Genomic DNA, 14,176 nt, shown 5'->3' with positions numbered 1-14,176 from the left:
GTCAAAAATAACATGCGGTTCGGGGAGGGGTGGCGTCTGTGCATGCGTCCTCTGTGTTTACTCCTCAGCTCCCCGCTGAATTTCATTTGTTGTTAATGAAATTGTTTGTATTCATGACCAGTTGTGATCCTGAGCAGCTGAAAGAAACATGAGTTTTTGCTTGCACATGTTCCCCAGTTGTGTGGGAATAGGTGTGTGTGTGTGTGTGTGTGTGTGACATCAGCACGTGTTGGTCGTTCTGGGACGGCGTATTCCTCTTTGAGCTGATGATGATGAGGGCTTTTTGGAGTCCAACAGAATATGAATATGAATCATCACCTCCTGTCCAAAAACACACACACACACACACACACACACACACACACAGATCGGCCCTGCGTCATCATGCTGCTCATTTATGTGCCGCGGGGACGTCGTATCTACGTGGGTTCTTACTTGGATGGAAACAGTGAAAAAATACTTGTGTGCGTTCATGCGCCTGTTTTGCTTTTGTCCTGTTATTGTGCTATCTGACACTCCATCCACGTCACTTTAACTGCTCTTTTTTTTTATCTGATGTTATTTTCTTGTTCCCAGCCGTCTTCATTCTGTTAGAAAACCAGCCACATATACAGAGCCGATCTTAAAGGAGCACATTTGCTACAAATCACATGCACTAACGCAGTGGAACATTTTGCAAATCATCATTTTAGAGTAAAGAAGGGAGAAAAAAGGACAAAAGATTCATCACGGGTCTGAAAGGTCCTGTAATAAACACTTTCGGGCAAACTTCAAACTAAATCTAGTAGATGAAGAAAAGGGATCGAGCATGGCGAGGAGGCTAAAAACAGGATGGCGATAAAGACTAAGAAGGAGAGGACTCTTGTTAAATGTTTTTTCCTGTGGAGATGAAGTGAGAGAGAGAAGCTTCGCTAGGGGAGCCTCCAGAAGGTCCGTAGATAAATATTTGCGGTGCATGTTGGCCTAGTCTGGCAGTCGAACCAGTCAGCCACACATTGACTTATGCACACACACAGACACCCATCCACACCTACACTCATCGTAGTCGGATAGATATAGTGTTAAAACACACATAGTCACAATTACTGCCCATAATATAGCGACTTAAAACTAATATGGAAGATTCTGATTCTGTGTGTGTTTGCGGTTGCGGTATGAAGGGGCAGAGGTGTCTCTATTAATAATTACACAATGTATCATCAGACTGGAGCAGAGGCCAGAAGCTGGCACGAGGACATGCACGCACACAGAGGCACTGTGAGACACAGATTGGCATCAGTTTGTAAACACACGGGAAAAGATTTCCAAATGCAAACTAGATTCCCCACCGTCGACCCCTCTTCGTTTTAATGATCCAGAGGTTTGTCGGTCGCTCTTTGTACCCTCTGATGCTGCAAAACAGGGCGAATTTGATTTAGTAGGTAAGTGACGACCATATGTATTATTTACCGTCATGTCTTATCCGAAGGAGGAAGCTTTTAATTGATCTTGTGAAAGACTCTGAGACGACTGAGCCGATATACGCATGAAGCAGATGTGACTGTAATCTACTTTTGTTTAGAGTTTGTGGAGTTTTTAATTAATAATAACTCTGAAACGACAACAGGACCATAAAAAATGCATTATTAAACATAGTGGTATATGATGTTGTTAGGTGGAAGCAGATGGTAAAAATATGAAGGGGAAATTAGCTTCAAGCTAACTCTCATACGATATATCAAATGGTAACATTTATGTTTAGCATTACATTACGAATAAAATAAATAAATGAGATATCATTTTGTGATCATTTTACAAATGATGTGATCATATTGAATGATTGTTTCAAGCTCATAGTTATTAATAACTGACTATTAGTTATAAGTAGTATAATATAATATTGCATTGGATATCAATGGGTTTCTGTTGGATATGATTTGCTGTAGGAGAGTGAACAGTAAACAGTGAATGCTATATAGAGAGTTAATTACAGTATAACGTAAATACAATGTATCTCTGCTTCAGAAAACATGTTGCCTGTAAATGGTATCCAGAGGTTGATTTTAAAAATATATACATCTTAGAAATGTGGCTTTCTGACTATAGTGCAGAACTTTATGTTAAGTATAATTTAAACAGAATACAAAGATCTCTATTTGCAGTTATGCTCAGGAACATTGCCATTAACTCCAGAGACCAGGAGGTTTAATTTTACTTTAGAGGAGGACAGAATCTGATTTCTTTTGACTGGATGATTATGAAAAAGTTGTTTTGCTTAAGGAAAGGAACCTTTTTTTGAAGCAGATTTTATTTGCCCGGCCTGGGAGAGAAGGCAGACTGTTTCGTTTAAGATCGAGCGGTGAAGTAACCTGTAATTTTGTAAATGAATGAAACTTATTGAAACGTGTGTCCACTGCAGCTGTGTTTTTGGTGTCTCATAAACCCATGAGGGTTGGGCACGTTACGCACATGACACGAAGATAAAGATATCTATCCATCTTAAACATGAGGAAACCGTGTTACTTTAACGAGGGTGTATTTGAAGGCGTTGACATTTGATTTGTGAGGAATTTCCAGGATTGAAACCATGTGCCTCTTAACTGAAGGCTTCTTCGCCGTTTTGTCTCGCTTGAACTAAAAGTTTTACAATTTTCAACTTTCAAAAAAGTCCGATAAGAAACAAAAGAATTGTTCCACTGACTGTTATTTGAATTATGCACCTGGTGAAGCAAGACGAGAAACAAAATGTCTCAACAGCAGCTCTGTCGCTCAACTGGCTTTCCTAAAGATGGTGCAACAGCTTCTTGTTTCAGTCTGTTTGTCCGTCAGAGAGCCGGAGCGAACTGACACTCTGGAAAAAGCCTTACTCAGAACTGAGGAGCCCACCTGCTTATGCTATTACTCTATACTGTGTATCACTTCACTCGAGACGCCGCCTACGTGTGTGTGTGTGTTTACTGGAGAGCCTTCCACATTGGGAGAAAGTGGCAGAACTGGTGGAGCGACACGACACACGGAGGCGAAAAGAGAAATCAGTGGCCTGAATCGGCAAACACTGAAAATGTGGTGCATGTGACAGAGACAGAGATTGAATGAGATAACATTCCCCAAAACCCTTCCGCCCTCTTGGCGTTAGCTCCGTGTGTCCTGTCCGGGGACAGGACGTCCCATGTCAGATTTCAGTACAGTAGCCAGTTTCTGTGGCACAAGGTCGCCCACGTTTGATACGCTATATTTACAACCACTGAAGGAATTCTCTTCTCAAACGAGGCTCAACTTTTACACAATTGCAATGTTCTTTTTTTAAAATAGTTTGCACCCGTGTCAATTTATCTTTTCAACCTCGAGGTGCTTGTTTGACTTTTGGACCGTCATTAGAAATATTTTGCTTAAGACACTCGCTTTTGAGTCGTTTGCAGAACTGTAATGGGCATTTAATGTTTTTACTGGCACTTTCAACCCAATTGCTCTCCTATCTGAGGTATATTTAGGTTAATATGCAGCAAAGAGGCAACTGACTTTTGTTTCATAAACCTGAATGCAGGTGACACAATTTCCACGTTGTGCTAAATTCATTTTCATACAGATGTGTGTGTGTGTGTGACAATTCAATAAACCTGAATATTTGGTGTATTTGACATCAACAATCAATCACATATCAAAATAGTTGGAAATACATTTTCATGACAGTGACTAATCATTTCAGCCCTAATAAATAGTGTAGTACCTGGAGACAAAACACACACACACACACACACACACACACACACACACACACACACACACACACACAGGGGCCAATGTAGTGTTCAGCAAACTCTGCAGCAGCTTTTGTTTGTTCTTAAAATCACAAAAGTCTTCTGGCTGTCATGGTCAGGTATGTAAAGCCTGACATGCTTCGCTAGGATTAAGAATGCAAACTGCATGTTAAGAACTTCGTCCGAGGATGATCTAAAAATACTGGGACGTGCGGCTGCACGTGGGCAGTGAACGTGGTTCTCCCACATATGTGCTCTTTCCCCCCCTTTTTCCCCCACTCAGCACTGCTGCGCTGCCTCTGTCTGTCTCTTCCTGTCCCCACACATTCCAGCTCCTCTGTGTGCCATAACACACCCACTCAGTCTCTCCCACTGTGTCGCTGCATAATGAAACTAGCCTGAAAGCCCCTTGCCTTTTTTTTTCCTCATTCGGTATAATTATACAATCATGCAAAAAAAATCAGATAAACCACAGACAGAAATTACAACATTTAATGAGTTAAAGCGTTGGAATATGTCGTGCAAAAATTGCTTTTGCGTTCGTCTATCTCCCTGACTTTTTCCACCTTGGTCTTAAGATATCATAACACCTTGTCATGGTCTCTTCTATCTAAACTTGCAACCACACACCGTTGTATGTCTAAATGAATTTACACACTCGCACGTGCGGGGCACACACCTGGAAAACAGGTTGTTGTGGAGCGGTTGTGGCTGCAGCGAGTGTGATTGACAGCAGCAGCGTTGAAGGCGGGATAGAGTGTGTGTGTGTGTGAATGTGCATTAAGCTCACACACAGCCGGGTCTCCGCTGCCAACTGCTTAGTGTAATGTATGGAACCGCTCGGCATAAAGGGAAAATGTGCTGCGTTCACGGTTCTCATAATGGGGGCATTTGAAACAATGAAAAGCTTCCCGTCGGACAATTCATTGGTGGTATTAAGGGATTGTTGTTGTCGCTGTAATTTTCCGTAAAGGATAACATTATCAAAGCGAGCATGTTCAAAGATTCAAGAATAATGCATTGTCATTATGCAACACGGGTTGCACAACGAATGCATCTGTAGTCCGCTCGCGACGCAAGTAAAAACACACCGAACAACTAAACAAAAATCAGCAGTGCAGTCCTGTGCATTTTTTTTAAAACTTGCATCAGGAGGAATCATTAAAACAATTATCTATGCAATATGGCCGACATCTTAAGATTACAAATTTGACACAATAGACAAAATGCTTGTCTATTTTTTTTTTTCTGCAACTGTACATTAGCCAGACTGGGTGGTGGAATAGATCCGGGTTGGTTAAGCTTCCATCTCAGCTCTCCTCCCTCTCGACTCTGCTTTCAGTGGCGTTTAGTCCGGCGCATCTGGCTAAGTGGTCGGTCAGTTATCATCTAAAGGTCCCCTCCAAATGAATCCAATCCCCACGCTGCTTTCTCCAATGTTGTTGAGCGTATTCAGTCATATGCCGTAAGTGCTCCAGTAATAAAGACGAAAAGACAACAAATTAAAACATAAATGTATCAAAATGAATGGGAGCTACTGGGCACAACATGTGAATGCTTCGTCGTTGCTAATGTCCCTTCCGCTTCCCAGAAATCACTTGTCAGTCCAGCACGGTGGGCAGCACCGCGAAGCTCTTTTCCCTTTTGATTTTCTGTTAATGCGTACAATTGTATTCCAAACAAACTGCTGCTGGTGTTTCTGCGAAAACAAAATAAGGGCTTCCTGTTTCCCTGGAAAGACGCGTCTGATCCATGTCAGGCGAGGGCCAGCGAGTGTAGAAAATGTTAACGTTTCTGTCACAGATCCACTTAATTATAGGTTGACTCGGCATTGGTGTGTAGAGACAGTGGAAACGCAGCCTACAAGGAATTCTTTGCAAATTTGCCACTGATTATTGAAACGACAAAACATGCATTCTTAATGTGAGATGGCCCACTAAGTTGCTATGTTCTCCTGAATATGTTTTGCTTTCATCAGCTGTCTTCAGATCTTCCATGGCATCAGTGGAAGTCCATCAAACTGGTTGAATGTTTTCTCTCTGAATCAGCATCCTTGACAATCAAAAGGAGAAAATGTGAACACTTGCACTCTTCTCCCCCAAAAAAGTCTGTCATCTGAGTGACAGCTCAGATGACATAATAATCAGAGCTGCAGCCTCGGCGCCGGGAGGAATTTGGTATCTTGTAGGGGTGGAGGGAAAAATCGATTCAGCATAGTATCGCGATATTTTAACAACATCTATGACATGTTAGTCAGTTTGTCTGCTTGACAATCACATTTTGCTACAATAAAAGTGAGGTGAACAGACTGAAAACGGTATCTTCTTAGATACAAAATGTTGACAACGTTTTCCTTTGGGGACAATTTGCGGTGGAAAAAAGGGAATAAAACCCAATACTCAATAAATCACAGTATCGTGATAGTATCGAATCGGGACCCAAGTATCGTGATAAAATCGAATCGTGGGACCTCTAGTGATTCCCACCCCTAGTATCTTGCACAAAGACGTCTCCGCAGGTTAGACGGCGGCTCTCATGGATTGATGTGTCTAAGCAGTAGCAAAAAGAGGAGATGTAGTGATAAACACAGTGGGGATTTCCAATCATTCATCTCTTCCTATGTGAGGCCAAGTAAAACCATGCCGGTTGATTGAGTATACTACTGTTTTTGTTCTCTCTGCAGCTTCTGTTTCCATTTACTGTAACTGATGAATCTAATACATGTAGTGTCTGTCTCTTTTAAAATAAAAAATGATTTAACTCAAACGAACTGAGGGACCAGTGGACTCAGTGACTCACATCATATCGCGAAGACCAGCTCCGTGTCTTGTGGGAGCCGGGGCGGCATGAAAATGACAGACTGACACTCGATTTACGACCAGAGAACAGAGTGGCTTTCAATTTTAGACTGTACTCGATTGAGACATCACATAGACCTAGACTCTCCTAATTACACACACACACACACACACACAGTCACACACAGTCACAGGCGGCTAGAGAACAGTTATTGGCTAGACGCAGACTGCGGAGGCAGATAGCCCTGTCTAAACTCTTGATTTAAACAGTCTGGCAGAGAGAAGGGAAAGAGAAGCACACATACACGATCCTCGCCGCGGTCATTATTACATCGATCGGCCCGCAGATGGAGAAACGATGCAAGGAAATGAACGAGATCGACAGACAAACCACCACGGGAGGGTCAGACTCGAAGAAGGGGAAGCAGGGAAAATAAGAAGGCAATATTTGATTAAAGTGGAAACATTTGTAGTTTCATATAAGAGGGCGCATGTGCATTAGGATGAGGCATGGGAGAGTTGTTTCCCTGTATAATTTCCCATGTCTGGGTTTGGTGAAAGGTCATCATTAAGTGAATGTCATCCGCATAATTATAGTCTCTTGCTCTTGTGTCCTTTTGTGTGCGTTGTTTCATGTGTGTGTGTCCATGGCACTGCATGAGTGCGTGTCCAGGCTGTCTCCTCTGGTCCCTCTGGTTGGCTGGCTTGATTGTTTGTGTTGCTGTTTTCGAAGCCGCTTGTCGACGGAACGAGGGAGCTGCTCCGCTCCGCTCTGGTTTGGGCCGTCATGGCTTGGCCGGCTGGCGGGCACCGTCTGTGCCGAGGGGGGCTAAATATAGCTCACTGCACCAGGAAGAGGACCAACTGGAGAGAGAGAGAGAGGGAGGGGCATAAATATAGAGTACCCTCATGCAATTAGAGAGTCAAGCGCTGCTGGGAAATTTTGGGGCAGGAGACACAGGGAACTCTCTCAACCTGTTCTCTTTACTAGCTCTCGTGCATTGGTTATTTTGGCTGCAGGCGGCCTGAGTGCCTTTGGTGTGAGTCATCATCACATCTGACAGAGTGTAACCCATTTTAAAGGGCACCGACTAATCTTTATAGCCAGAGTCATGATCCTGCAAACTCTAGATGAACTCTACTATTTTGCTTTTTTTAATTATTGTAATGTACAAGATATGACTTAACAGTCATGACAAAGCAATTACACTCTGTGCAATAATCGTTATTAACCATGCCCCAACCAGAAAAACAACATTAATTACGTAAATGTAACATAAAGCGTGTGTGTATAATAAATCACCTCTGGCCAGATCCTCATCAACATCAATAACCCTAGCACTGCTTTCACTGTATATAATATATTTATTTGTACTTTTATTATTTAATTTTCTTGAATGTCTTATGTAACTCTGATTGCTGCTGCCACAACCAAATTTCCCCTTGGGGATGAATAAAGTACGTATGCTATCCTATCCTAAACATTATCAATGGCCACCCATCTTGCAGGTTTATTGCATGTCACAAAAATAGGTCTAACAAAATGTGTGTCAGCCAGTTTATTTTGCATAATTTAATTCTGTATTCTGATTGGTCGGTCAGGTCGTAGAAACACCGAATCGTTAATCCTCGGTGTGACTCATGGCCCCCTGCACATGGGTCCAATCCTAGCTTGTCCTCCGTCATAGGTGATTGAGATGGAGGTGTCACCACCAACATCGTCATCAGTCTTGTGCTTTGCCATGTTTATAGTCGTTTGTGGAAGACGCGAACAGAGGCTATTAATTGATATCACTTAACGTCCTAGTTGTTAAACATCATGTGGCAAAACAAAAAACTCTTGACATGCAAGTGTGGTGTGGGTTCCCACGCGCCTGTTGTGTCTGGAAATATTATGTCATATGATCAGAATGCAATCTAGCGCCATTATTTTGAATTGAAGACCAAAGATTTCACAGCGATTCACTGACTATTGGAAACTTTGTTTTCCCCAAAATAGCACAGTTGATGGGGGCTTTTAGGGCTGGCTCAAATTGCTAAAGCATTTAAAGCACGTTGACCCCTATAATCAGCTGGTCGTGTCTCACAGGGCCACCAATTAGATTTCACCAGGTTTCTCTCACAATTATCTACTTTCGCCGGGGACCTCACCCAAATCACGCCGTTAAAAAAAAGAAGCAGATGGCTGCCCGCCGCCATGTGATTCGTCTGCTCTCTCTACTCTGGAGCAGAATTATCATTAAGTCTGCATTCCCGCTAATCCTATTCAACTGTGCAAACAAGGAAAGACTCTTATTTGCTGGAGGCACACAATAATGACATTTTTCCCGGCAATGCACACCTGTGTGCTCACATGTCCGATGTGATGTGAGGATCTGAAATTTCTGGGTCTGTTTCCCCTCGCTAACGCCTGCAGCAATCGGTGTCCTCACTTTCTCCTTCCCCGCTGTTCCCTTTGATTGCTTTCTTCCTTTGTAAATCTGAGAGTCTTTTTCCAGCTTGTTTGGATTCATTGTTTATTCCCGTTGTTCGTTTTAGGGTCACTGTGTTCCTAGGATGATATGCGGACACTGATAACTCACATTCAATATTAGAATTACCTTGATAAGCAAGAGACACTGTATGTACTGTACATGTCATAATATGTATTTCTTCTTCATATCTGGGTTATTGTTTATTCTGCTTCTAACCAAACAATTTTCTTTTCTTTTTTTCTTCAGAGTGCTGATGTCAGTGCGTCGTCCTTTGGGAAACAATCTGGTGCCACTAAGAGAGCTTCAAAGCTTTGCCTGTTCCTTCTGTGACGACCAATCACGTTGAGGGAGCAGTTGGACCGGACACGCCCCTGAAGCATTTTGACTGATGGACAACTTTTTCTTTGCTTTTATCTTGTTGGTTGTGGAAACCAACAGAGACATTTGTGCCAAATGACATTCTTGAAAAAAGCTATTTGCTGCTCTCATTCCTTGAGTGAAAGTCAATCAGAGAAGGTACAAAAAAATGGAGATTGGTGGGTTTTCTTTTTTTTTTTTTTTTTTTAAGAAAAATTCTAATAATTAAGGTGGATATTTAGTTTATCAATAAGAAAATTAATAAAATTATATATCTGCTCAAAAAGTGCCTCGTTTTCAGATTGTAGCCATTTTACAAAAAACTTCAATTTAGCCGCGACTAACTGAAGCTTTGAGGTTTTTTTGGGGGCGGGGGGGAGGGGTTGTGCTTGATTTGATGTAGTTACAAAATAATGCAGCAGAAGATAAAGATAAAAGGAGGGGTAGCGTTGGTGTGAGCTTTTGCTGCGTTCATGCCATATGGTTTGATTCTGGTGTTTACAACTTGCGAGCACCAGTTGAAGAGTTGGTCCTGCGAGGGCTAAAACTACTGTGCATGGTCAATATAACACTATATCTGTAAAATGTACCTCTGTGTCAATGGGTTTAACATTCATAAGTACGACTTGGGTGAAGTCGGAAACTGGAAAACACAATACGATACAATACTGATACGACATGAATGCAGCATTTTGGCTAACATTAATAATGATAATGGTACGAGCCAATCTGCTGGCCTTCCCGTCTACTGTGAGAAATATTAGCATAGCCTGTGTTAGCATTCGGCTCGTTGTGACCTGTGCTGCTCTTCTTCTGTCTTTTTATCTCTCTGTTACCTTTTTAAACAAAGCCATACACCTAAAGTATTAAACACAAAAGGCACTCGCAGCAGGGGATATAGTAGCTTGCTAGTTAGCTTAAGCCAGCGAGGTCAAATTAACATATACGCATCTTGCCAGCATCCTGCTGACCACAGCTCAGGTTGAGACCCCTGATACAAAGCCACGGTATCCAATTAGTGCTATTAGCTCCAGACACTTGTGTCTCATTTAATCCACTTTGTCTCAGGATGCGAAATAACTTTAGGTACAAACAGCGGAGACCCTATCAATAGCCATACTAATGCTAGCTTTGTAGCGGTCAGCACACAGCTTTTAGCAGAGGAAAAGGGGTCTTTTCATTTTCAATTCTGTCCGTACGAAATAACACATTTTTTCTCAGTTATTTTGTACATTAAGGTACCAAACTGTTTCAGAGTATACACTTTTACATTTTTAAACTGGTCGAGTTGAAAGTGAAAGACCTTAAAAAGACCTTAAATCCTTCTTTAAGACTCCGTTTCTATCTCCTTCCCTCCTTTCTGTCTTTTGCTTGGCTCTTACTTTAATCTCCGCTATGCATCAGCACTTAAGTGCCTGTCTGTCCCTTTTATCTGTCTGTCTCTCTACCCCTTCTTAGCAGCTAGTACTAATAGGGCTGTCCTAGCAGAATATATTATTAAGTCTATTTTTGTGTCTATTTTTGTCTCTTTTGGCTGTACAGTTCTCATGACATTACTTGTTTATGTTTGTTCGGTGTGAGACAATGATCTGTCAGATGACTTGACTGAAAGCCATGGCTCTAATCAGAGGAGATTTGGACTGTTTCTCTTTGCCGGTAATGGAGGACTTAATTGTCGCAAGGCCATCAGTGCCAAAACACAACAACAACAAAAAGAAAAAGCTCCAACAGCACCTCAAGAAGCAACCTTCAGCTCTCAAGACTGGACGTATTGCTTTGTTTTGTTTAAAAAATGTGTAACTTTTTGTGTTCCCCTGTGTTGTTTTCTGCAGCGAGGGGGAGGACTGTGACATATCCGGCCTCGCGGTCTGCTTATGTGACACTTGGAGATAACGGTCATTGTGTGGACTTGCGCACGCTTTAACCTTGAATTTGCCTCCAACTTTGACCAGAGGATGAAAATTAAATCCATGAAGAGAAAGAAAAAGCACCCCCGCCCCCCAAAAAAAACGAATATATGTGCATCTACGTAGCTCCAACTTGTACCCGAGTGTTTGTCTGCCTCTCTCGGGAAGTTCATGAACTCACTCACTCTGGTCACATGACTCTGGGGGCCTAGAGCATAACAATGCAGCTGCATTATGAGCAGATTGGGATCTGGGGTTGGAATTGGCTCTAATAGTGGTTACTAATGTAGAAGTGGGAGGAAAAAAACAATTGGACTTCAAATCAGATTCAACACATAAATCCCAGACTTTCATGCAGGCAAAACACATCTTGATATATTTCTAATGTCTTTTGGAGATGTTCTCATATTGAAACTCAGCAGTTTTCCGCCAAATGCTCGAGGGTACTTTAGTTTAGGGAGGGAGTGCGAAAAACAGGCTTTCAGTCCTGACAAGTGGACATTATCATCCTGCCATTTAGAGCCCACTTTGAGCTCTGAGCATCTCATGAACTTTTGAATGAAGGTTTTTATTTTTATTTTGTCAAACTACCTGCAGTCTGGAGATGTTTCCTTTGACTGCCAGCGGTGAAGTCCTTGATGGTCACAGCCACATATCACGGCGTAAAGTTCCTATGGGAGCGCTCAATAGTTTAAGTGGCTGTATGATTTCATTCATCGCATTGGTTAGCGAGATGTTCATAAAATGTGCAGGAAAGTGCTGCTGCTGTTCTAAATTGTTTTATCTCCAGAGGGATGATACTGTGTGGGAATATTGTGAGATTTGCCATTGATGTAGACAGTTTAACTTCTGTTGCTTTAGAAAAAAAAAAGAAAAATCAAACAACAAAACGACTTGTGGTTTCTTTTGTTTCTGTGACTGGCATCCTTTTTGAGTGATGTAACAGGGATGATTGTTAGAAAGTGGCAGAAAAAAAGACAGAAAAACAAGACAGAAAAACAACAGTGCTACTGACTAAGCGGGGCGGAAGACGCTACAATTTACGGCCTGAGGCAAGTGTGAACATCTGCACTTGCGGGCTCATGCACTCGCCGTCTTTGACTCAACACACAGGCGCTGGAAGAGGCTTTGGACCGCGGCAGATGTCACACTGTAATGTGGAAAATAAAACAGCCTGATTGTTATCCACACAGCCTCTTTAGTTGCGTTAGTCACATTCACCACTCCCATTGATAAGATCTTTTGCAGTCCAAGTTGGCGGGTTGCCAGCGGAGTTAATCACTCGTCTTACTGGTAATTTGCCCAATGTGGCGTTTGCTGGGTGAGCTCCCTCTCGTGTCTTTATTTGACACCGGCGCTCTCACTCAGCGCTTGGTTTAATTAAATCAGTGTTTTTAAGCATGGCAAATCTGTGCTTCTTTCTCTCCTTGTTAACATGTATGCAATCTTGTATCGTCCTCGTCCACAGATGGCCAAGTAACTCAACCCAGACAGAGGCACCGTAGGAATTAATATAAATGAGAACACACACCCAAACAGAGATCAGGCCTGCACCTGCAGATCCTCTCACTTACCTTGTTGAGAGAAATTAAGGTTAGCTTGGAAGCACCTGTATGAGAGAAGAAGCAGCCCCCACACACACTCACCAGAAGGGTTACTGAAACCTACACTCTTTACACTCACATCCTAAACACAGTGAGTCCCGGGGGGGTTTCCGAGCCCTTTAAAAGAGACATTTCCCTTTTCCCTCAATGTACTTGCACAAGCAGTGCTGCTGATTCAGTGTCTGACTTTTAACCCCCAGGTTTTTCTCAAGAAAATGTTTTTTTTTCTGAATGAACGAGCCGCTCACGTCCACTCTTTTCCTTGGGATGCAGTGGAGCAACTTTGGGTCGACGTGAGAAGTCAAATAACCTCAATTCACATCCCCGCTCTGAATGGAGAATGGAGGACCGGGCGAATGGGCGCAGCTGCCATCTGGTTGTCGTGGCGACGGGCCGCGACAATGCCTGCCTCGGCCGCGGTGGCACCATCTCCGGTCAAGAAGATGGAGTGAAAGAGAGCGAGGAGGAGGAGGAGGAGCAGGAGGAGGAGGAGGAGGGGGGTGTGGATACTGGCTGTGGGCCAAAGGGAGAGGACACAGAGTTCAGTCGCAGTGAGGTGTGCTGGATGGAGGCCAACAGGTGGGCCGGTTGTGTCTGAGCGGGCGGGCGTTTCATCTCCTCGTTGTGAGTGTGTGTGATACTGTATCTACGTGCAGCCATTGGCACACAGCAACAGACATGGACTCTATAGCCTGACTTGTTTGTATACCGCAGGCTAGACACAGGAATACTTGTACGGGCTCATATACAGCGTCACACCTCCTTTATTTGAACGCTCCCCTCGACCTGTGATACCCACAACCTGAAAAGAATAGCACAGAGTTAAATTGGTACAATTTAAAGACAATTTAAATGAAGGTACGGTGCACGGCATGAGATGCAGTGATGTGAAAACATGCAACGATCTGAGATTGTATCGAGCACACAGATACCACTTGTGTTTGTCATCACGGTTTATTTTATTTTATGGGGGGGGATCCTTTACGCGTCTGCTGAGCCCAGTAAAACAACTGTGAAAACAACTGGTATAAAAGGAGGACTTGGCCTCTTTGATGGGGCTGAGAGTGCTTTCTTTTTTTTACGGCGTTTACACCTTTGGTCCCCGGCCTTACGAAGCATGAACAATCCGTACTGCTCCATGTTGGCAACAATACAGGAAGTCTTCCTGTCTTTATGACTTCCTCCACGGCGCAGGCCACAGGAAACTCGCTGGATGTGAGACACGGAAATAGCTTTAGCTCCCATAGCAGATGTGGGAATGTTAATGCCGGCGATATTCCATGCTCCTAAATTGCTTCC

The 14,176-nt window shown here is 43.0% G+C and overlaps 1 protein-coding gene across 1 annotated transcript in view; it reads left to right on the top strand.

Annotated features, from left to right (window-relative positions):
• LOC306734605 (insulin receptor substrate 1-B) overlaps positions 1-9,486 on the top strand; it is a gene marked incomplete at its 5' end in the record, with an annotated part of 37,412 nt that extends 27,926 nt beyond the window's left edge. Inside the window, one exon of the mRNA XM_079215966.1 lies at positions 9,256-9,486. Coding sequence (XP_079072092.1) covers positions 9,256-9,263 — 8 coding nt within the window. The 3' untranslated portion in view covers positions 9,264-9,486. The remainder of the gene's footprint in view (positions 1-9,255) is intronic.
• Between the last annotated feature and the right edge of the window lie 4,690 nt (positions 9,487-14,176).

Source organism: Taurulus bubalis, assembly GCF_910589615.1.
Source record: "Taurulus bubalis genome assembly, chromosome: 3".
NCBI lineage: Eukaryota > Metazoa > Chordata > Actinopteri > Perciformes > Cottidae > Taurulus > Taurulus bubalis.
Note: the sequence above shows the minus strand (reverse complement) of the source record. Positions and strands in the feature narration are given on the sequence as shown.